Source organism: Euleptes europaea, chromosome 8 (genome assembly GCF_029931775.1).
Source record: "Euleptes europaea isolate rEulEur1 chromosome 8, rEulEur1.hap1, whole genome shotgun sequence".
NCBI lineage: Eukaryota > Metazoa > Chordata > Lepidosauria > Squamata > Sphaerodactylidae > Euleptes > Euleptes europaea.
The window spans coordinates 36,248,016-36,270,666 of record NC_079319.1 but is presented as its reverse complement, the minus strand read 5'-3'; the positions used below and the strand labels follow the sequence as shown (position 1 = coordinate 36,270,666).

Below are 22,651 nucleotides of genomic sequence, written 5' to 3'. Positions count from 1 at the left end.
AATTCCAAAGCTCTCATGATTAGCTAGATTATTTTTTTTCTTCTCTATATTAGGCATAGGGTCTCAGACAGACAGCTTCAGAGAACCAGTAAGAGTTGTGAAGTGTCAAGTTAAAGGAGGCTATTGTGTTGTTGTTTTTTTGGGGGGGTTACTCTTTTAATTGTACTGGAGTTGTCTCCAGTGTTCAGATACTGCCCACCAGTACATTTGTTCCTACATACTGGGCTTACTGTTGAGATTCTCTGGTCTGTACTTACAAACCTTTAAACTGTCTAGGAATTGGTTTTCTTACATGTAGGTCACCCTAATTTATTTATTGATAAGTAGAACAGATAAATGAGTCCCTCAAGAGGTTATTTTGTATTCATCCAAATCATTTGAAATGCTTCATTGCAGGTTTAAATATTCAGAGAAGTATTGAGGCCCAATTCATCACAGAAATGTTTGGGGAAACCATTCTAGATGTACAGAGCCAGAGCATTACACACAGCTGTAGTGGGGTAGCAGCTCTGAACACCCCTGTTCTGCAGTGGTAAGTCTCAGAATACATTACGAAAACTATAGTATTTCCAAAGCTACATGTGTCCTATCCTGTAGTAGTTTGCAAAGGCCTTAATGACCAGATGCCACATAGTGACAACTTATTCCTGCTGCACAGCAGCTGTATATGGATGACTAGCTCCTACCCCGCCCCCCTTAGATTGACCACAGCGAAGCTACATCCTTATCATTAGTTCGTGTGAAGCAGGCAGGCCTCTGCCAAATATCTGTCAAGGGCCATATGATTCGGTTGCAGTAGAGTATGTGATTGCTAGCCCCTTCTAAAATGTTTACAAACACATGTCTAAATCTCGCCCATTTAAAATGGGACTTTTGCAAGCACTGCTGCCTGTGGATTATGCAAAACTAGAAAATGTGGCCGCAGAAAAATAACTAATTGTAATGTGGTACAGTTGAACTCATTCTAATTTCTGCAGAAAAGAGCACCAAGAATGATTTCAAGGTCTTGACTTGCTGTTTTTCAAAAGCAATGATGAACAGAGTTACACAAGCACAACAACAGCATAGTTTCCAGATCAGTTCAATTAAAGATATTAATATATATATATTCAAACTATTATGTAAAAATAAAGCTATGTACAAGAGGGCATGAACATTCTTCCACTTGCTGAACTTTTTTCCATGTTCCATGACATAAAGGATTGCCAACTGCTTGCCACTGAAGAACTTTATTCCTGAAAAGAAACAGAAGTTATGCTTCAAGAATTTTCATACCATTGTAGTATTTTTTAAAATGTAAAAGAACCATTTCGACATTGAATCATATTATATGTAACATTTTGAGAAAAGTACTTAACATAAAAACATGCTGAATTTGCTATATTCTCTTAAAGTCACCATAACACATTGCATTTTAAATGTCTTCCAAAAACTTGTTGGTGTTTTGCCACAAGGCTCTATGTGTAACTATATATTTGCTGCCCTTCCACCTTACCGAACTGAAGAAAGCTTACAATATAAGTAAAACAATAAAAACCAGAATTTAAAATCACAATGCCTTTCTAAATAAAACCTTCAACTGCCTCCTAAAGAATGAAAATGAGGGGCTACACGCGCCTCCCTGGGGAGATTGTTCCATAATCGTGGAGCTGCCACCAAAAAGCCTCTCTCTCATGTACCTACCAGATGAGCTTCTTTTATTGGTGGGACAGTCCTGAGGATGTCTCCCTGTGATCTTAATTCGTGGGCAAGAATATATGAGAAAAGATGGTTCGTCAGATATCCTAGTCTCAAAGCTAATACTATCCTTATGTGATGAACCCAATGCACTAAAGTCTGCATGACCTTGGTTTTGCCATAAATTAGAAAGTGAGCCTTGTATGATTCTGGATGTAACTCTTCAAATGCAGCCACGAAGGCCTTTGATACAGCCATGGGATAGCTACAACAGGAAGGCACAGAAGAAAGGCTACATTTGGAGTTATGAGGGTTTAGCTCTTCCTCCACATTTGCTATCATAGCAAAAAAAAGCTATTTCTACAGTACAAATCATTCACTTTTATAAAGAAAGGTGTTTTTTTCTGCTGTGGTTCACCTGAAAGGAAGGTCTGCCCACAACTGAGAACAGATTAATCCTGAAACCATATAGTAAATTTCAGTAGATGAGTAAAGGTTGCATTGAACTGTTCTGAACGTGTCAGTGTTTGGTCTCTTTAAAAGCATGTATACAGTAGATAAAATTGATGTGTGTGTGTGTTTATGGAGATTAGGAATAAGCGATTCAGTTGCTCACCCATCTGCATTACCACCATCTCCAGAACATCTGTGTCTGCCAGTATGCATAGCTGGAGGCTGGCAAGTTACACACACGGTATATCCTTCTCGCAGATACTGCATCCATCGGGCATATGGGCGGCTTTCCACAGAGCAATGAGGAGATAATGTTTCCGTTCTAAACTCCACACAGTAGCTCCTTTGGGAAGGAAACACTTGTTCGGTAACAAATATGGCATTTATATGATTATAGCATGTTAGACTATACTGTAAGGAATTATGCACGATATAGTGGGGTGTGTAAGACAAGAGGCCACCTCAGATTTACATATAAACCAGATAATAAGCAAGGCAAAAAAACAAGCCACCATTTGATTTAACTGAGTAAGCGAAGTACAAACATTATCATCTATAGCTGAACAAAGTTCAGAAAAAGGCAAGATGACCTGGGAATAATTTCAAAGACACAGAAGATCTTCGTATTTCTTTTAACAGTTCTAAATCAACCGCATGGAGCAGCAGTTTAAGAGCCTCTGTTGAATTCTGGTCACTGCTAGGTAAGTGTTGTGGGAAACCAAACTTTGCCCTAACTCACAGTTAGTGAATCTGCAAAGCTAAGAAAAAGTCACATGGTAATTTTAATAATATTAACTAAGATTTCTAGAAATGTTTGTTTATATCCCTTCCTTCCCCATAGCTCAAGGCAGCTTACAATATGTAATTAAAAGCATCAAACAACAAACGTAACACCCAATAAAATTCACTGAATACTTTCTCATAGTTTTCTGTCTACACAAAGGTATTGTTGGCTGTGTGGAATATTTGACCACGTGTGTACTGAGACAAGTATGGTCACTGCTGTTTGAATAAAAATATATATTTAATTCCCCATGATTCTCCCAAATTACAGCCTTGCTTCGTTGATGAAAAATTTAACTCCATGAAAAATTTTCAGTGACCTAAATAACTGTCTAATTCGGGACATAAATGAAGTAATGAGACACAAAATCAAACGCTGTTTAGAGAACAAGCCAATGAAAGCATGAGCTACTTAGCATCGTAGCCTACCCTCAAGTTGTTCCATGTGAGGTTACCAATATATTTTTTGTAGTCACATACAAAACAATCCCTTTCCCCTGAACTGAATGATCTCCACATGTATTGAACACATGAAGATGCCTTATAATGAATCAGACTGAGTCCATCAAAGTCAGTATTATCTACTCAGATCGGCGGCAGCTCTCCAGGATCTCAGGCAGAGGTCTTTCACATCACCTAGTTGCCTAATCCCTTTAACTGAAGATGCTGGGACCTTCTGCATGCCAAGCAGATGCTCTACCACTGAGCCACAGCCCTCCCCTTAGAAGTTAAATCTACTTACCTGGAATCCTCCTTTTCTGAAGACCACCTTGGGTGCACAGCTCGTTTTTTCCTCTCTTTATTGTATTCAGAAGTAGTTATGAAAGCAGGAACTAAGAAAGAAGAGTTTTCTGTTATTAAAACTAATTGCATGGTGACAAAAACAGATGACACTGATAGAGTGATTTCTTTATGTGCTACCTGGAAACAAAGGATTGGATCCTGTGCATTGTGAGCACAGTTACATTTGTAGAACAGATCTTGTCTCTCTCTCCCTGCTGGGCTTTCCAAACTCTTACTCCTAGGGGTTGGTGGACCCTTGGGAATAGTGTTGGGTGCCTTTCAGATGACTGAAGTAGAAGGGGAAGAAATTGGCAGAAATTTTTCCAGAGCAGGCCAGGTGCTTGTGCAGGTGGAACCAAGCATATAATCCAACTCTGTCATTAAACTGATGTACACGGCCAGTTTAGGATACCCTCAGCAAAGTGACCCCCACCAACAAAGACAGCACATGTTATTCACTGATAATTATGTGCCTGGCTTGATGCCCTGGCTTGGACTCTGCTGGGTTTAGGGTTTGAGAGTGTTTATCTAGTGGTGGGATTGTGAACCTACCCACTCACTCCAGTCATCCTCAGAGGCCCTGCTTCAGTTGCCCCCGCCATCTGAGGCTAGACAGCTGGAGACCCCAAAAAGGGCCTCCTCCATCATGGAGCTCCCTTCCCAGGGAGATTCATCTATCTTCCTCTATTGGTGTCTTTCGCAAGCAGGCAAAGACCTTTTTGTTTCGTCTGGCATGCCCCCAGTAATGGCATTGTCCCTTCTAGTGCTGTGTGTTTATGTTTTTAATTGAATTTTATAATTTAAGTGTTTATAATATTGTCGAAGGCTTGTGCAGGTGGATACAGTGGTTCCACATTAGGATACATTCAGGATACAATGGTTCCACATTAACATACCACACCCTCATTAGCACATTATCTTGATACTTACAGGACAATGATTAGCACATTACCTTTGATACTTTGCAGGACAATGACTCAGCTCAAACCCAACCCCCTTCTGACTATATATTACTCTTCCTACACACTTGACACTGAGAGACACTGTCCTTCAGTGTTACTCCTCTGAAGATGCCTGCCACAGCTGCTGGCGAAACGTCAGGAAAGAAAATACCAAGACCACGGTCACACAGCCAGGATAACCTACAAGAACCAATTAAGTGTTTATGTTCACCAACATGTGGACCCGGGTTGGATGGAAAGGCAGCATAAAAATGTATTAAATAAATAAATATAAATAATCAAACCGTAAGATTTCCAAGGCACCTCTCAGTACAGTCAAATAGGTATGTTGTCTTTACCTGTAAGTCTGACAGAGTAGGATTTTTTTTCAAACAAGTCAAAAAAATAAATAAGCAATAATCTTTCCATTAAGGGTGCAGGCATTTCAAATGTCCTCCGCTTCACAACTACGCAATCCTGCCAAATATTGCATGTATTTATTTACTTAACATACTTTCAAGCCACCTTTTCTCTAGGGAGCTTAGGGTGATATACATCCTCCTTCTCTCCTGTGAAGTAGGCTAGGCAAAGAGAACGTGACTGGCTCAAGGTCACCTTGTAAACTTCAGGGCAGCATGGAGTTCTGAACCAAGGTCTCCCAGAGCCTAGACCAACCACTATGCCACATTGTGCTTGTATTGCCTAACATGTACACATTTATTTATTTATTAAAATATTTATAACCTGCCTTTCCTCTTTGCTGCAGGTGGATTACAGTAATGATTAGAAATATTACAAGTTAAAACCAAAATTAAATAACAAATCCCAAATATTTCCCTCTCTCCCAAAGATGCCCGCAATTGATTGCCCATCAAAAGACCCCCGGCAAACAAGCAAACCTTGCAGTTTTTCCTAAAAATCTCCAACAAGGGAACCCCTCAAGGAGCCCATTCCGCAGAGGGAGCCATTATGGAAAAGTCCACGGGCTCTGTTCAATGCCACCTTGAGTGGGGAAACAGCTAGGAGGTAGAAGCCATCACTGGGGCTCAGGAAAATATGGAAGGAGACGGTCTTTCATATAAGAGGACCCCAGGCCACAAAGGGCTTTACATCACCTGAGTTGCTCTGAACCAAACTGGTCGCCCAACGAAGCTGTTTCAAAATGGACTACATGCTCCCATCAGTTAGCCTTTGACAACAGTTAGGCTACTGCACTCTGGACCAGCTGCAACATCAGGGTTGTCTTCAAGGCAGCCAACATAAGAGTACATTCCACAAATCCAACCATGGGGTTACAAAAGCATGGACCAGCACAGTCAGATCAACTGAGTCTAAGAGAGGAAAGAGTTGGTGAATCAGATACAGCTGATAGAAGGTGTGCTTCACCATTGCGCCAGCCTGCTTTTCAAACAGCAAGGCTGGATCTATAAGCACATCCAAGCTTTTAACCTGCTCTGGAAAAGCCAACTCCACTCCATCCAGGACAAGTAGATCTAATCCCTCTAGCACATCACACTTCTGACCAGCATCACCTCTGTCTTATCTGGTTTCAACTTCAGCTTGTTCTGCCTTAGCCACCTAACCAAAGCCTCAAAGCACCAGTTCAGAACCAAGAGGGACTCATCAGAGCTAGATGTCACCTGCATATTGATGACACCCAACTGCAAAGAGCCAGACAATCTCATTGAGCAGCCTCATACATATCTTAAAAGAGCATGGGTGAGAGAATAGAAGAACCACAGGACAAATCCCACCCAGCTGATTCTGCCCCTCCAGTGTAAACGCTTTATGTCCTATCAGACAGAAAAGACCAAAACCGCCAAAGGTTTACTCCCTTAACACCAACTCCATATTCCAACTGGTGGATACAAATGTAGTGGTCATCTGTGTCACAGGCCACTAAAGGATATAATATTGTCAACACAAAAGACTGTCTCTTGTCCAACTTTCAGCAAAAGTTGTCTACCAGTGCAACTAAAGCTGTCTGGGTATCAAACACAGGACTGGAATCAGATTGAAATGGGTCAAGATGCTTCACTAGCAGGTTTTTAATTAAACCAGATGGGTCTAACATTTTTATGGAAAAGACATGCAGTTTATAGTATCAAAAGGATAACACAATGCTAACGGTAGTAATAATTTCTAAAAAGATGACTCATCACCTCATGCACAAGAACAGCACTGTTACAATAACCATCATCATCACCTGATATGGTGTTATGCAAAGTCATTCTATACTAAAGAAGCTGGAAGACCAGTGACAGAAGGAGGCCAATTACGTTCCTGTGTGAAAAACTTTGGCCCATCGCAATCCTGCCACAACTCTATAGTCTGATGTGTATATAGGATTGCATCTAAATGTCATTTTATACTGGTAGAAGGGCACATATTGTGGACGGGGGGTGATTTCACCTTCCCATTGTAGAACCCTGCATCATACATATTTCAGTTTTTTGGGTCCCATCCAAACTGCTGCATCTTAGCAAAACATAGTTTGTGCCCTCATGAACACCTGCTTCCTTCTCCTGCTCTCTGCAATGTCCCCCACATTTGCTTCCCACCAAGATCTGTGGTTTTGCATTATGTATGCATTAGTGCAAACTGTTGTTTATAACCATGGCTGTCTCACAAGTGGAAAGTTGTGATTGTGATTCAAAAATCCTGTCATTACAAATGTTCTCATCATATCAGCATTTTTCAGTAAAAGCACCCAGCCTCGTGCCCAAGTGAAACCTTTTTGGCCTCTCAGTGGTTGAAGGCCAACTGACAAGAGTAGGCGTAAGACTCACACTTGCATATATAAACAGAACTACAAGTAATTTAGTATTAATGTTTCTTTTACTTATTGAGTATTGTTGCATAGTGGGGGATGTGCAAGGACTTGCAGGAAGCACCCCTACTGACCTAAGAGTGGCAGTCCTCAAACACAGAAGCTTCAAGGGGAGATTACAATGCAAGTTAGCTGAACTTGAGTTTGTTCACAAGTTCAGAACAATGGGGGGGGGAACCTGGGCTGAATAGGGACACAGGGTTCTTATCTCACTACGGATGCTAATTCTCTGCCTCCAAGCATTCCCCTCTGCTCTAATCAAGTTGATTACAATCCACATCTTACCTCTGTATCCTGAGTTCCTTCTTTGCAATTCCCCTTCCACTTCTGACTGGGATATAAGAGAGATCTCCATTCCAACATATCTGATGAAGGAAGCTTTCACTCTCAAAAGCTTGTACCTCAAAAATCTTGTTGGTCTCTAAGGTGCTCGAATCTAGGTGTTGATTTTGCCTGTATTCCCCTCCCTATACTATTTATTTCCTTCTTGCAGTCCCCATATACTCCCCTTTCCCTGTGTCCTCCCCACCCACTGCCCAACTTACATGTTATCTGCTCTCCATTACGAGCTGTATTTAAGAGGCACTCAGAATCCCTATGGGGCTTACCACCGGTGCATCAAACAGGAGGTCTAACAGGGGAGCTGAGTTTGGGATTGGTGCAAGAGGTGAAGAGGGATAAGTGTGTCAGTCTATTTGCTCAAGGCTGTTTGGTTTCTGTTTGGGGAGTGTCTGTGTGAAAATCTCCTAGCTTTTGGTGAGGGCACATGGTCCTACTGGGAGAGGCTTCTGCTTGAGTGAGGTGAGTCAGCTGCCTGCTATTGTCTGACCCCCCCTCCCAGGAGTTTGACACTTCCTGGGGGTGGAGCCACAGCTCTCAGCTATAAAACAGAACTCATCAGAGGGCTGACTCTGTGGGGCTTGTGACCAGTGCTTCGAATTGGGGTTCTAACATGGAGTTGAAATTGGGAGTTCAGCCAGGGAATATGAGGGGGTGCAGGAGAAAGCCCCTCTAGTCTGAGTTTCCTGAGAAAGGGCATACAAGTGCCACATCAGCACAGAGGGTGATGGGTTGCTGTATCCTTCCTGCTACGGAAATCCACACAAGTTCAGGTAAACAACCTATTTCACTGTATAATACATTTAAATGACTAAACCAGTTATGAAGGTAGAAAGCCAGCAGGGAAGAAAGGGCTATCCAGTAGGAGTCAGCAGTCACAGCGCATGTTGGCACCAATAACATTGGGAAATGTAATCATGAGATTCTGGAGGAAAGCATTAGGTTACTAGGCAGAAACTTAAAGGCAGCATTCTCAAAATTGCTACTGGTTCCATGCGCAGGGCCAACTAGGGCCAGAGTAGGCATTCGAACCTGGGCCTCCCAGATCCGAATCTGAAATTCTAAGCACTACACCACACTGGCTTTCATAGGATGACTGCTGTAGAACAGCAGCTGGGCCTGCAAGTCATGCACGTTCATGGTGGCAAGCTTTCCAGGGCTGCTGCCAAGCCTGGTTCCAATAAGTCCTCCCTCAAAGGGGCAAAGCAGTCCTGGAAAGGGCCTTGCCACCTCCCCCCTGCTTTTTAGTTAAAGAAACCAAGGTCTGAAGGTTGGCAGTACTGTTGTGGTTTCCTAGCAATGGCCACTGAGAACATTTGTTTTTAAAGCTCCAGGTACTGCTTCTATTACTGGGGGGGGGGTTTAACCCCCAACGTATTATTTTTAAATTTCAGATTTTTCTGCAAACCGTGGACTTTTGCTCTGTTTTGCAGAAAGATCTGTCTTGACTGTCCATGTCCCCAGTTTCTGGATTTAGGTATCCACAGATGAGACCCTACTGAGAATTAAATATATTGATACAACACAAATATATTGTGTTCCAGTGGGAACACAATTAGTTGTCCTTAACATATAGATACAAGAAGGAGCTCCACAGGAATCATGGGGGGAGGGAATACCAGCCTTCCTCCTCTCAGTTTCTGGGTCACCTATTCACTGGTCAGCATTCCCACCTGCAACACTTCCACTTGCTTGGCTGACACAGATGCTCTAGCTCCCACTTTTCTCACCCTAACGGCAAGGACTGCTGCTTCTCTCCCACCCCAGCAGCACCAGCACTACCTATCTGGCTTGGGCAGCAGCTCCCCCTCGCTTTTCCCCCTCAAAATGGCAGCCAAGATCTCACGCTGTAGTATCACATGATCTCAGGGTTTTGTCTATAATTTAATTTTTTTTCTATTTTTGTGCAAATCTGGTGGCTGACCCAGGCTAGTACAAACTTCCCCCTTCTCTAAGCCTGACCCCAGTGTGTGGATACTCCATGCCGAGGTCCTAGTTCAGAATTACAAATAGGATAATGAAGAGTTCAAAGAGAAATAGTATTTATATGTACCATGCTCATCTGCACAATCTTGCCCTTGATAAGTAGTATATTCCAAACAGCCAGCCTTCTCTTCTAATGAAGGACAAGGGTCACCACCATTTTTTGGTTCCTGCTGTATGGCACGTGTTCGCATTCGGAAGTTAGGCTTACACTGTTCTGCACAGCCGCTCCATTGAGTCCATTTCCCAGCAATGCATGGCAGAGCTACAAGGAAATGCAACAAAGTTATAATTTAATAATTAAAGCAACAGGAATAATGAAGTCCAGCGTTGGAATTTCCCATCTGTTCCCATAATACTAAGCCAGACATACCCTTTCCCAGTATTCATGCCATGTCAGAGGCTGCCAGGGACACACGGATAAATCCATAAACATTATGACAAAGGAGAAGAACTTGGCACATGCCTACCAAGTTGTTAACTGAATCTTCCATAGTAAACATATTTCATCCACATTAGCTCCTAATTTGTTTCCATGTACAATGCAAAGTCCTGGTTTTGACTTCTAAAGCCCTGAATGATCCTGAGAGCAGCACAGCTAAAAGACCAACGTTCCCTCAAATAAACTTGCCCATCAGGTAAAATGTTCAGGTGTACCTGCCCAGCATCTTCCCTGTCATTTTTTTTTAGTTTGAATTCAGTGCTGAGTGACCAAGATTACCAGTTATTACTGGTGGGCTACTTAGGTTATCAATCATTTTAGATGCTGCTATTTTGTGTTTTACAGCTGTAGTTTGTCGGCTTCAACTGTTACAATTATTAGTTTGAACTTTTAAAAATTGTTTTGTTGCTCTTTGCTTTCATTTTGCTAATGTGCTATATGGTTTTGTAGATTTTATGAACTGCTTTGAAAGCCACATAAGGTGAAAAGGGGGTACTTAAAAAAAAAAAAATCTTTATGTCCAGCATAATATCTGGTCTCTCCGTCATAAAGCCTACATTCATTTTCTCTCATTCACAGTTTGTTACCCTAGTTTCTTCAATTTTTCCAGTTTCCTTCAATGTTCTTGTCTCCTCCCACTGTCAAAATGTATTTATATGGTCTTTGGGGCAGGAACCCCTTTTGTTCGAATGTTACTTTTAAAATTATGTATTGCTGGTACTGTATAAATGTAAATATAATAATAGATGCATCTCAAACACTTTATTGTCTTTATTTTTTCCCTTGCGGAGAGAAATGCACTGCTCATGAAATAGTTTCAGTATCTACACTGGATCTTGCTTCTTTGATGGACTCGTTATAAAATAAAGCAATTTACTTAACTGAGGAGCTACAAAATTATAATACCTCATCAGCATGTTATATCAGTACATTAAAATACATGCTGAACATGGCTATTATTAGTATGTAGTATAACTAGGGCTGATGTGTTATATAACTTGATCTTTATATCATTTCTTATGCTGTTCCTCTGATCATATTTTGTAGTTGAAGACTGCCTCACCTCATATTTGAAAGACTCTCCCTTCTTCTCCCATTCCAAAAATAATAAAAAGGTAAAGGTAAAGGTCCCCTGTGCAAGTACCGGGTCATTCCTGACCCATGGGGTGACGTCACATCCCGACATTTAAGAGGCAGACTTTGTTTACGGGGTGGTTTGCCAGTGCCTTCCCCAGTCATCTTCCCTTTACCCCAAGCAAGCTGGGTACTCGTTTTACCAACCTCAAAGGATGGAAGGCTGAGTCAACCTTGAGCCCGCTATCTGAAACCAACTTCTGTTGGGATAGAACTCAGGTCGTGAGCAGAGCTTTTGACTGCAGTACTGCAGCTTTACCATTCTGCGGCAAGGGGCTCTTCTCCAAAAATAATACACCCATATAAATTACAATCTTCTTTTAAAATACTATTTCCCCCCCCAAAAAAAAAACATTTTGGTAATCATCCTAATTTGCATATCCAGATTTCATGTATGATGATGACTATCCTTTTCAGTGCACAAAGCACTGGAAGAAAACTACTACTAGCAGTCAAGACCAGAGGCCTGAAAACACTGGGGCTTAACGCACGGCCAATTTGTCTCGCTTTTGTGCCTTAATAGTAGCGAATCTCCATGGTCCACACGCACGACCGTCCAAGGGCTGCGCATCGGACCCACCTTAGTCGCGAATTAAGGCAAAAAAACCCGGGTTAATCAATCCCTGGTTTATAGCGATCTTTTCGGTTCTAATCCGCTACTTTTTTTAAATTCCGCTACATTACCGGAACGCCGACGTGCGTGTAATTACTCGGCTAGCTCGCTACTAATGCTCCTTACCGGTCTCCTCCGTCCCGCCCCCTTCCCTGCGCAAGCAATTGCCGCTTCCCGTCCCCCGTCCCGCCCCCTTTCCTGTGCGAGCAATTGCTGCTTCCGGTCTCCCGTCCCGCCTTTTTTTAATTGACAGGTTGAGACGATGGTATACTGGAACGCTGGCGTTCAAAGAAAAAAAAAGGGGGGAGAATCGCCCTTTGATTGGATAACTCCTCAGCCAATCCTTGGGCGATGTCACTCCCCTGCTATCCCGCATTGCGAACTATCCCACATTATATGGTTGGTTCAAACGCACGGGGAGCCTCCAGCAGCTACTTGTTTCAGACTTAATGTGGGATAGGCTGGCGTCATGCGTTTGATTATCCAGACTTAAATATTGTGGGATTAAAATATTGTGGGATAACAGAGGAGCGAACCAGGAACATTCTGCCCATGCGTTAATGCCCACTGAGAAAATATACTATTGCTTGGGACCACCCACTATGAAGCTTCCATCTCCTCAGTCTCTTGCATCCTTAATTACTACCACAGGTTTAAAGGAGATTATTAAATCACCACTGGTGGCCATATTCTTCTCAAAGGGAAGGTACTGGGTTCGTGTTTTACTTTGGGCTGGCTTTGCAGAAGCAGCATGGGAAACTTAGTACAATCCTAAATAGTGTTATTCTAGTCTAGGACCATTGATTTCAAAAGGCTTAAAATAGAGTCACTATATAAAATTGCACTGTCACATTGGTTCTCCAAATCCAGCAGAAAATGAGTAATCAACTCCTCTCCATAGCCTCTGCAATTCACTGACAACTTGGAGGGGGAAATTAGCAGAAGATGCATGAGTTATGGTCACTGGTGACTTGGTGGAGATCTGATCATTATGAAATGAGCCACCCCAAATGGAATAAATATTTGATAATTTATTAACAACTTTTGGGCCTGGAGTCGAAGAGCCAGTAGTGGTTAGAGGGCTGGCTTAGTATCTTGGAGACCCACGTTCAAGTCCCTAGGCCATAATTCACTGGGCGACATCTGTCGGTGTCTCTTACTCTCTCTCAGTCTAACATGAAGATAAAACAGCGGGAGGGAGAAGAACACTGTATATCGTCCAGAGCTTTCTCGAGCAAGAAGATAAAAAATGATAATTACACATTTACAAATCTGGTACATATCAACCGCATTCTACAAGTTGATTTTTTCCTGCATTTCACATGCACTATTAAGCGTGCAACTGTTTTAAAAAAGCCTCTCACACCTGCACCATAAACTTATTTATTACATCGCAAATAAGGCTTTTCTTTAACCACTTCACACAAGCTGAATATGCCATAGAGTAGGGCTGTCGATTCGGTTCGTCCCGAACTGAAAAACAGCCAAATTTCCCGATTTGGCAGTTTTTAGTTCGGATGGAACTGAACTCAAAAAAGACGGGAAAACGGGGAGCCGAATTCAACAAGTTTGGGGTGTTTGGTGAATAAATTTGGCAAATTCGGGGTTCGGAGCAGCAGCATAACCGTCAGTTAGTAAGCAGCCTTCTCCCGCGGCCAATCGGTGGCCAGGCTGGGTGGTCTTCTGGCCAATCAGTCGCGAGCCCAGCTGCTGCGCGTCCCGGGGAGAGAAAGAGAGTATCTGTTTGTGTGTGAGATTCCCCTTGGGGGGTGCGTGTGCACATTTGAGCCATTCTCTGGCTGCAGGGGGCGCATTTTTGGGGGTAGAGGTCCCAAACTTTCAGTATAGCTTCAGAGGACCCTTCTTGCAAGAACCCCCAAGTTTTGTAAAGATTGGATCAGGGGGGTGAAATATGGGGCTGGGAAGGGGTCCCCCCACCCTTAATGTGCATCTCTGACAATGGGGGTTTGCAATTAGCAGAGCTTGCCTCCCACACCCAAAGCTCCCAGCCCCGAAAAACAGCTGAGCTGCAGGGAGCAAGGGCGGGACAGGTGCGAAGAAGGTGGAACAGAAGACATCCACAGTAAGACCCATTTTGGGGCTTTTCTCTATAATTTGTCTCCTGTGTGTGGGGGGGGGGAAGCAGAGTCTTTGTGTGTGTGGGGAGGGAGCAGTTTCTGTGGGTGAGGGGGAAGACAAAGGGGGCTTTCGCCCATTCTGCCTGGGGTGTGTGTGCCCCCTCGAGTCTCTCTCTCCCTGGTTTGAGGGGGGCTTCAGTTGTGTGTCCTCAGGTTTTCCCTCATTCATAAGATCGGTTAGGTCTATTTTGATGCTTGCTCAAAACTTGTTTTCAAATTGTGACTTTAAGAATGCATTTGCCTGGTCCCGAGTCGAATGCAAAAGGGGAAATTCCACCCCCTCCTGCTCCTTATGCTTAGCTAGCATGCCTCTGTCCCTTTCCATGGTTTGCAAACTCCCAGGCGTCACTTGTTGCTTTGCATGATTGCAAACGTGTTGCTTTGCATTGTTTGCATGGTTGCAAACGTGTTGCTTTGCATGGTTTGCAAACTTCTTCGCGCCTGCCCCGCCCTTGCTCCCCCCAGCTCAGCTGTTTCTCGGGGCTGGGACCTTCCGGAGTAGGCGGCAAGTTCTGCTAATTGCAAACCCCCATTGTCAGAGATGCACATTAAGGAGGGGGACCCCTTTCAGGGCCCATATCTCAGCCCCCCCTGACCCAATCTTCACAAAACGTGGGGGTTCTTGCAAGAAGGGTCCCCTCAAGCTACGCTGAAAGTTTGGGACCACTACCCCAAAAAATGCCCCCCCCCCGAGCCGCGGAAAGGCGCGATTGTGTTTTTAATGGCTTTATTCGGCCGAATTTTTCCCCGAACTCCGGATCTCATGCAAAATTGCACGGACCCGAAGCGGGGGAGTTCGGACTTTGGCATTTCCTGAATAATAACGGGCCGAATTTTGCCGAATCCGAATTTTACCGAATTTTTTTTTTCAACAGCCTTACCTTAGAGCAAACATACACTCTTTATTTCCACTGTTCCATGCCTATTGCTCTGGGAAGTGGGAAGTAACACCACTCAATTTACTGCCGCCACCCCCCCTCACACACACACACACACACTTCTTTGGATGTCCCTTGAAGTCCAGCCACAGTTTAGCAAACCAACATTAATACCACGGAAGCAGTGACAAGGGAAGGGGAGAGAGAAGATCCTGGAGGCATAACAGGGAAGAAGAATAAAAAGCATAAAAATTAGAGGGAATTAGCATTTGAAAAGAGTGGGGCCAGGAAACAAATTCCTGGATATAAATAACTGCATAGATAAGATTAAACAAATTTATGTATTAATTAAGCTCACTCATTATAAAAATATGGAAGATCTAGATGCTGTCTGGGTCCCGATAATCTCCAGAATGGGAAAATGTGGTGAGGAAGACGAGTAATGTTTTTGCTGGCTTTAATATGCATAGCAGAGTTCGTTATCTTTTATGAGTATTATTATTACTTTTATCTGTAACGGTATGTAATTTTGATTGATATTTTTTGTTTCCTTTTCTTTCCCCCAATTTTATGTATGTAATTTTATGTAAGTAATAAAGTTTAAAAAAATGAAAAGAGGGGCCAAATAAGAAGTCTAACCACTCTCCAGTCATGGTTTTATGTAACACTCATGGGCAAAAGTACACTTTACAAGAAAAAAAAAGGGATTCCTCAAAGCCTTGTTTGATGATTAACAGTCATGTAGTAGCAGGGGAATTTGGAAGGAAGAATTAACTGTCAAGAAGAAAGATGCTTAACCCTTTTCCCCCAAGCACCAGTTCTCTGCTTCCCATCTTCCCAGATCTTTCCTCACTTCTAGCTAGGCGGATTTCCACTTTCACAAACAGATTCAGAAAAGGAAAGGTATGGGGAGGGGGGCTTGTTAGGAACTGTACAAGAGAAATGGTGGGCAGGAGAAGGGTCAAGCACTCCCCTCCCACCAAGCAGTTCTGCCCTGCAAATGCTCTTTGCTGCTGCTGCATTAGCATCGTGATTCAAACCCAGAGCTGAGAACATTGTGCTTGCCTGGCAACTTGTAGTTCCACCCTCGGTCTGAAGATTGATTCTGATATAAAAGGTTTTCCTGTTTAAGTGATGACATTTTCAAGTGATCCAGGAGCTGGGAGAGTGAACGGGATTGAAGAGGCCAGGTGGGGATCAAATCCAACTCTCTACCCTAAGGCAGGATCCTTCCCCACTGCAACCTCCCTTCCCACCCCACAGACTAATCCACATAATCCTGACCACAATGCACCAAACAGAGCAGAAACCAACCCAGTGTGCCAGACCCAGATGCCTGCGGAGCAGAGAACTCTAAATGATTCGAGCAAATAAATTAAGCTTACATGCTACAAGGGTTTCTTTTTAAATTAAATAAATACTGCTTTAAATGAAAAATAAGTGTTCTTTTTATTTTTCTTTGAGGCTGTCAGCCTCTAGGGCACACGCTGTCATCAGTCTGGATGGCTAAACCAAGCAGCTGTTCAAAAAGAACTGAAAAGGAGCAAAGGGAAGCAACCTTTCTGCACCCTTTCTCTTTTAGATCTTTTTTTCAGAAGAGGATCTCAGCACCGGGAGCACAAAGTCCTTTGACTCTCTGCTCCGGTTGCATCTGCTTTTCTTTAAAAAAAAAAAAACACTTTCAAAAACTTAAGGTACAAAAGGCTGTATACATTCTGGAATTAATCAGTGCATATATGCCAGGCACTTCTGTTCTACAGCTGTCAACATCAGTGGCACCAGCAGGCACTTTTTTTTTTAAGAGTCTTTTACGCTGAGTGTTTTACATAACACTTAACCAAAGACCGGTCACACCACGCACTCTTCTGTCCCGTCGATTAAATGTGCAAAAGGATGCGATTCATTTATGCATGGGTGATTTTTGCTTTGGATTTTCCACTCTTTAGATGCACATAAATGCCCAGTGAAGTCACCCTGACTCACTTCCTTGCGTTTTTGTGCCGGGGTTGGATGTGCCCTTTCGTAAGAACTAAAAGGGAACGTTGTTTTGTAAATGCCGCTGAAGGGTTTGTGTTCCCTTGGGCGGAATGGGGGGCAAACGTGAGAAGCGGCAGCGAATGAGGGCGTGGACACGAGAAGCCGAGTCCTGTTGCTTTGGGCCCCTTCGGCAACTCAGTCGCAGCAGGTGGCAAGGAGCCGAGGAACCTCCAGCCGCTTCCACCACCACCCGCCCCAGGGCACGATTCAGACCCAGAGTCTCATAATCAAGTGGCTCTCTGGGCACGAGCAGAGCGAACACATGAAGCTGCCTTATACTGAATCAGACCCTTGGTCCATCAAAGGCCACTTATGCATGGGAGGTTTTATCTTGAATTTGCCACTCTCTAGATGCACATTTTTTTTCCATCCAAATTCTCAGAACTCAAAAACAAGCCCTCATGCAGAGTGTTGAGAATTCAGATGGGGAAAATGTGCACTTAGAGAGCAGCAAATCCCAGGCAAAACCTCCTGTGCATAAATGGCCAGCGTCAGTATTGTCTCCTCAGACCGGCAGCGGCTCTCCAGGGTCTCCGGCAGAGGTCTTTCCCATCACCTACCTGCCTAGCGAAAGCTGGACAGTGAAGAAAGCTGATAGGAAGACAGTAGATTCCTTTGAAATGTGGTGTTGGAGGAGAGTGTTTTACAGATATCATGGACTGCCAAAAAAAACCAATCAGTGGGTTATAGATCAAATCAAGCCTGAACTGACCCTAGAAGCTAACATGACTAAACTGAGGCTGTCATATTTTGGTCACGTCATGAGACGACAAGAGTCACTGGAAAAGACCGTCATGCTAGGAAAAGTGGAGGGCAGCAGGAAAAGAGGAAGACCCAACCAGAGATGGACGGACTCCATCAAGGAAGCCACAGCCCTCAGTTTGCAAGATCTGAGCAAGGCTGTCAAAGACAGGACATTCTGGAGGACTTTCATTCATAGAGTCGGAAGCGACTTGACGGCACTTAACGCCCACACACACCTGCCTAGTCCTTTGAACTGGAGATGGCGGGGGCCTGGACCTGGGACCTTCTGCATGCCGAGCAGATGCTCTGCCCCTGAGCCACGGCCCCTCCCTGCTTGCAACTCTCCCCCACTGGGCTCTTCAGGCGAGGAGGCGCCCCCGAGAGGCTCCAACCCCACTCCGGCCTGCCCTCTGGGGACGCCAAGGGCTCTCCCCCCCCCCCCGCCGTACCTGGGCACGCCTGGGCGTAGTCGTAGCAGCAGTCGCCCGTCCGCCGGCACGCCTCGTCGCAAAAGCAGGTGCCGTAGGCTCTGGTCAGGCGCCAGCCCGTCGCGACGCACGTCGGGTCCCGGCCCGGGCAGCAGCGCCCTTCTTGCGCGCAGCCCGCCCCGGCGGCCGGCCAGAGGGCCGCCAGCGCCGCCAGCCCCAGCACCGCCGGCCCGGCCCCGCCGCCCATCGCCCTGCCGCGGAAGCCAAGCCAAGCCCAGCAGCCCCGGCTCGACGGGGAGCCCCGCTCGCCCCGCCCCGCCGGCCTCTCCGGCGGGAGAGCGCGGCCAGGCGGCAAGAGCGCGCCGCGGACCCGCCCGCCCGGAGAGCGTCAGTCTGCGCGGCTCGAGGGGGCGGACGCGCGCTTGGCAGCCGGCCAGCCGGCCCGGGAAGAGGGCCAGAGGCCGCGGCTTGCTCAGCCTCCAAGGTCGCCGCCGCCGCCGCCGCGGATCTTGCCGGCTTTTGCATCGCTGGCGGCCGGCAGGGCTCCCTGCGGCCCGGGCGGAGGTGGCCAGCGCGGCTCTCTTTGCCAGGCACGCGCGTGGAAGGGTTGGCCTTGGGGCTGCCCCTCTCGGGGTGCACGTTTCCCCCATCTGAATTCTCAGCACTCTGCCTGGGGGCTTCTTTTGGAGTCTTGAGGAGTCGGATGGGGAAAATGTGCATCCAAGGTAAAAGGGCAAGGTCCCCTGGGCAAGCACCGGGTCGTTCCTGACCCATGGGGGGAGGTCACATCCCGACGTTTCCTAGGCAGACTTTGTCTACGGGGTGGGTTGCCAGTGCCTGCCCCAGTCATCTTCCCTTTACCCCCAGCAAGCTGGGGGCTCATTTGACCGACCTCGGAAGGATGGAAGGCTGAGTCAACCCTGAGCCAACTAACTGAAACCAACTTCCGTTGGGATCGAACTCAGGTCCTGAGCAGAGCTTGGACCTCAGTACTGCAGCTTACCACTCTGTGCCACGGGGCTCCTTAGATGTACATCTAGAGAGTGGCAAATCCAAGGCAAAACCTCCCATGCATAAATGGCCTATATGGCCTTGCAAAGAGACGTGCTTACCACTTGCGCCAGGAAGGGAGCGTGCGCATGGCCTGAAGTTGCGAGCTCAGCCCCAGAACTTATGCAATAACAATAGATCCAAGTGCCTCTGAGCAAGTGCCAAGCGCGCCTGCTTCACCACTCATTTCAGTGGTAGACCTCTACAGCAAGACCTTTGCACTTGCACCCCAAAAATCGTGATGGAGTAGAAACACCATTTAAAACTGTTCCATCCTCCGGCCCGAAATAGTTCACTCTCTCTGTGTGTGTGTGTAAATGCCCTAAAGTCGCAGACGATTTATGGCAACCTTTTATGAGGTTTTCAAGGCAAGAGACTAACCCAGGTGGTTTGTCAGCGACTTCCTCTGCATAGCAACCCTGGTGTTCCTTGGTGGTCTCCCAACCAAATACTAACCAGGGCTGATCCCACTTAGCTTTTGAGATCTGACAAGATCAGGCTACCTTGGGCCATCCAGGTCAGGGCAAATATTTCACTGGAAAGATTGATTTTGAAAGCTCCCCTTGCTGCTACATGTGTGAAGAATCAGCTTTCTGCAGATTCCCATTTGTCAGTGGCAAAGCAGAGAGCAACAGAGTGCTACAGTGTGTCAAACATTCCTGGTCTGGATATTGAAATAGTACGTGAGGCACCCACTATCACTAGAAACCTGGAGCAATACTTTTTCTCTTCCTGTAAATGGTCAAACTACATTTTATGGAAGATCCATAACTGAACCTCCTCTTTTGTTTTGCAATACTGCAAATTTACTTGCAGGAGTTGGGGAAGAGGTTTTTGTGTTTTTGTTTTCCCATAGACTTTCCCTCCTGATCTGATTTGATCCTCAGGTTGCTGTTTCCCCTGCATTTTTTACCCCACAAGGGAAACAGAAGTCTGGGAAATGGAATTTAGGCCTGGAAAAGAGTGTAAGGAGAACAGTTAAACATCCTCTTCCTCATCTGTGAGCAAATATTCGGTCCACTCTCTCCCCCAGCTCTAGTTTCATTTTAAATGGTTGGGACATAGCACCACACATCTCCCATGTAATGCATGGGTGTGGTTTAGTGAAGCTTCAAAACACAGTATACTTTTCTTTGTTTTCCCCAGTGCAACTCTTTATAAGACTAGTGAACAAATATAGTTTATTTCGCCATCCAGAACTCTGTGCCAAGAAAAACAGATTAATGGTGTAAGATTAATGTTGTATGTCACAAAGTGTCCACTGTGTACCAAAAATGTAAACCCTATATAGATGCAACGTGTAAAGCAAGAGGGCCCTGTTGAGAAAGTCAAAGCAAAATGTGAAGTAAAAGGTAAAAATAAGTTGCATTTTATTATTGATTTAATTTCTTACTTCTTTGTGTAGTACCATCAGTCTTCATGGGATTTTACAGAGCACTAAAAAGGGCCTGCAGGAGGGAAGGCAGCATGGTACAGCCCGATCTCGTCAGATCTCGGAAGCTAAGCAGGGTCAGCCCTGGTTAGTATTTAGATAGGAGACCACCAAGGAATACCAGGGTTGCCATAGAGAGGAAGGCACTGGCAAACCACCTCTGTTAGTCTCTTGCCATGAAAACCCCATAAGGGGTTGCCATAAGTTGGCTGTGACTTGACGGCACTTTACACACACACACACACAAAAAGAGCCTGCAGGGCCTTGCCCTGAGTACCTTACAATCTAAGCTTTGACACAAGGGAGACAAGGGAAGGGAGGTGGAAATAAGGAAGGATGAAAATCCCTTCCTTTAGATACACACACTTAAGTTTCTGTAGGGAAGGGTGCAGGAAGAACAGTTAAACATCCCCATCTGCGAGGACTTGTGCCAGGGGATTTGCAGAAAAGGTGAGTTTTGAGGAGAGATTTAAGGGAAGCGAGAGAGCCAGCATTATACAGGTATTCCAACAGGCAGTTCCAAACAAAGGGAGAAAGGGCAGAGTCGTTTGAGGGAAAAGGAAACCTCCAGACAGTTGAGCAAGATTTGAGTCCAGTAGAACTTTAAAGACCAACAAGATCTCCAGGGTATAAGCTTTCAAGAGTAAAGGCCCCTTCGTCAGATGGGAAGGAACTTTGACTCTCGAAAGCTTATACCCTGGAAATTTTGTGTGGTACTGTACCAAAATGGATACCCTCTGAAACTATCTCCAGGCAGATGAGGGTGGTGGAGCTGGAGGAGGGAAGGGCAGAGATGCTTCTGCACAGAGGGCTCAGAATGCAAGAACATGGAGTCTGTGCCAGATCTGGTAACAGACAGCAATCAAATGTAGGGATTTAAGGAGAGGCGTAACACAGTCAGAATGAGATGAAAGATGAATAAGTTCTGCTGATTGCAGGATGCGGTGTTACAGTGTAAGTCTGCAGACAAGGTTGGCAGTACATATTTTTTAAAATTATGTGCCACTTCCCCAGAGAGCTATTCACGATGGCACACAATGTAAAATACTGTAACAGGTGATTGGACTTAAGAGCAAGTGGTATCTTGGACCACCAAAGCAAAGGACCCTTTCCTGAAGGGAAATTAACTTCAGTTCCTTTATCTTAGATATATAAAATCTGACTCCCAGCTTGTCTGGGTCATATTAGTGGAGCATGTTTAAGAAACTGAAACATTAATTGAAGATGTAGAATCTTTGACTTGAAAGAATTTGCTAAAGTCTTCATCCTTGCTATCAACATTTCATAAGAAGAACGTGCTGTCACGTCGCAACCAACTCATAGTGACCCCATCCATAGGGCTTTCCAGGCAAGAGATGACAGAGGTGGTTTGCCATTGCCTTCCTTCATATAGCAGCCCCAGTCTTCCTTGGTCTCCCATCCAACTGTAGCCAACCCTGCTTAGCTCCCAAGCTCTGACAAGCTTTGGCTAAGATGAGCTACTCTCTGCCAAAATCAACTGTAAGTTGTAATATAAAAATAAAAAATACACATAAGACCCACTCAACATCTCTATGTGTGCTTTATACATAGAACAGATGGTCAGCATGGTCATCTCTGATCTACTGACCACCTGTTTGAAGGAAAAGGAAGCTGTATTTATTTTTCCTACATATATACACACACAGGATACTTATACAACTTTAAGACTGACAATGAGGAAATTGAAATTGTTGAAGACTTTCCATTCCTTGGCTCCATCATCAACCAAAAGGAAGACTGCAGCCAAGAAATCAGAAGGAGATTGAGATTGGGAAGGGCAGCCATGAAAGAGCTAGAAAAGATTCTTAAGTGTAAGGATGTGTCACTGGCCACCAAGATCAAGTTAATTCATGCCATCGTATTCCCTATTACTATGTATGGGTGTGAAAGCTGGACATTGAAGAAAGCTGATAGGAAGAAAGTAGATTCTTTTGAAATGTGGTGT

At 44.8% G+C, this 22,651-nt stretch overlaps 1 protein-coding gene across 1 annotated transcript; it reads right to left on the bottom strand.

Moving 5' to 3' along the window:
• Window positions 1-1,117: 1,117 nt before the first annotated feature.
• SBSPON (somatomedin B and thrombospondin type 1 domain containing) lies at window positions 1,118-18,450 on the bottom strand. The gene is made up of 5 exons (XM_056854710.1): window positions 18,225-18,450; window positions 9,860-10,054; window positions 3,656-3,746; window positions 2,294-2,473; window positions 1,118-1,235 (listed from the first exon to the last, which is right to left on the bottom strand). Exons 1-5 carry the CDS (start codon window positions 18,448-18,450, stop codon window positions 1,118-1,120), a joined length of 810 nt encoding a protein of 269 aa, XP_056710688.1.
• Window positions 18,451-22,651: the final 4,201 nt, after the last annotated feature.

What these genes read in the sequence shown, in the direction of transcription:
- SBSPON (XM_056854710.1), bottom strand. Translation starts at nt 18,450, where the DNA reads ATGGGCGGCGGGGCCGGGCCGGCGGTGCTGGGGCTGGCGGCGCTGGCG. An exon ending in CTACGCCCAGGCGTGCCCAG is followed by an intron (nt 10,055 to 18,224) that starts GTACGGCGGGGG and finishes ATTTCCTTGTAG; the next exon opens with CTCTGCCATGCATTGCTGGG. An exon ending in TCAGAAAAGGAGGATTCCAG is followed by an intron (nt 2,474 to 3,655) that starts GTAAGTAGATTT and finishes TCCTTCCCAAAG; the next exon opens with GAGCTACTGTGTGGAGTTTA.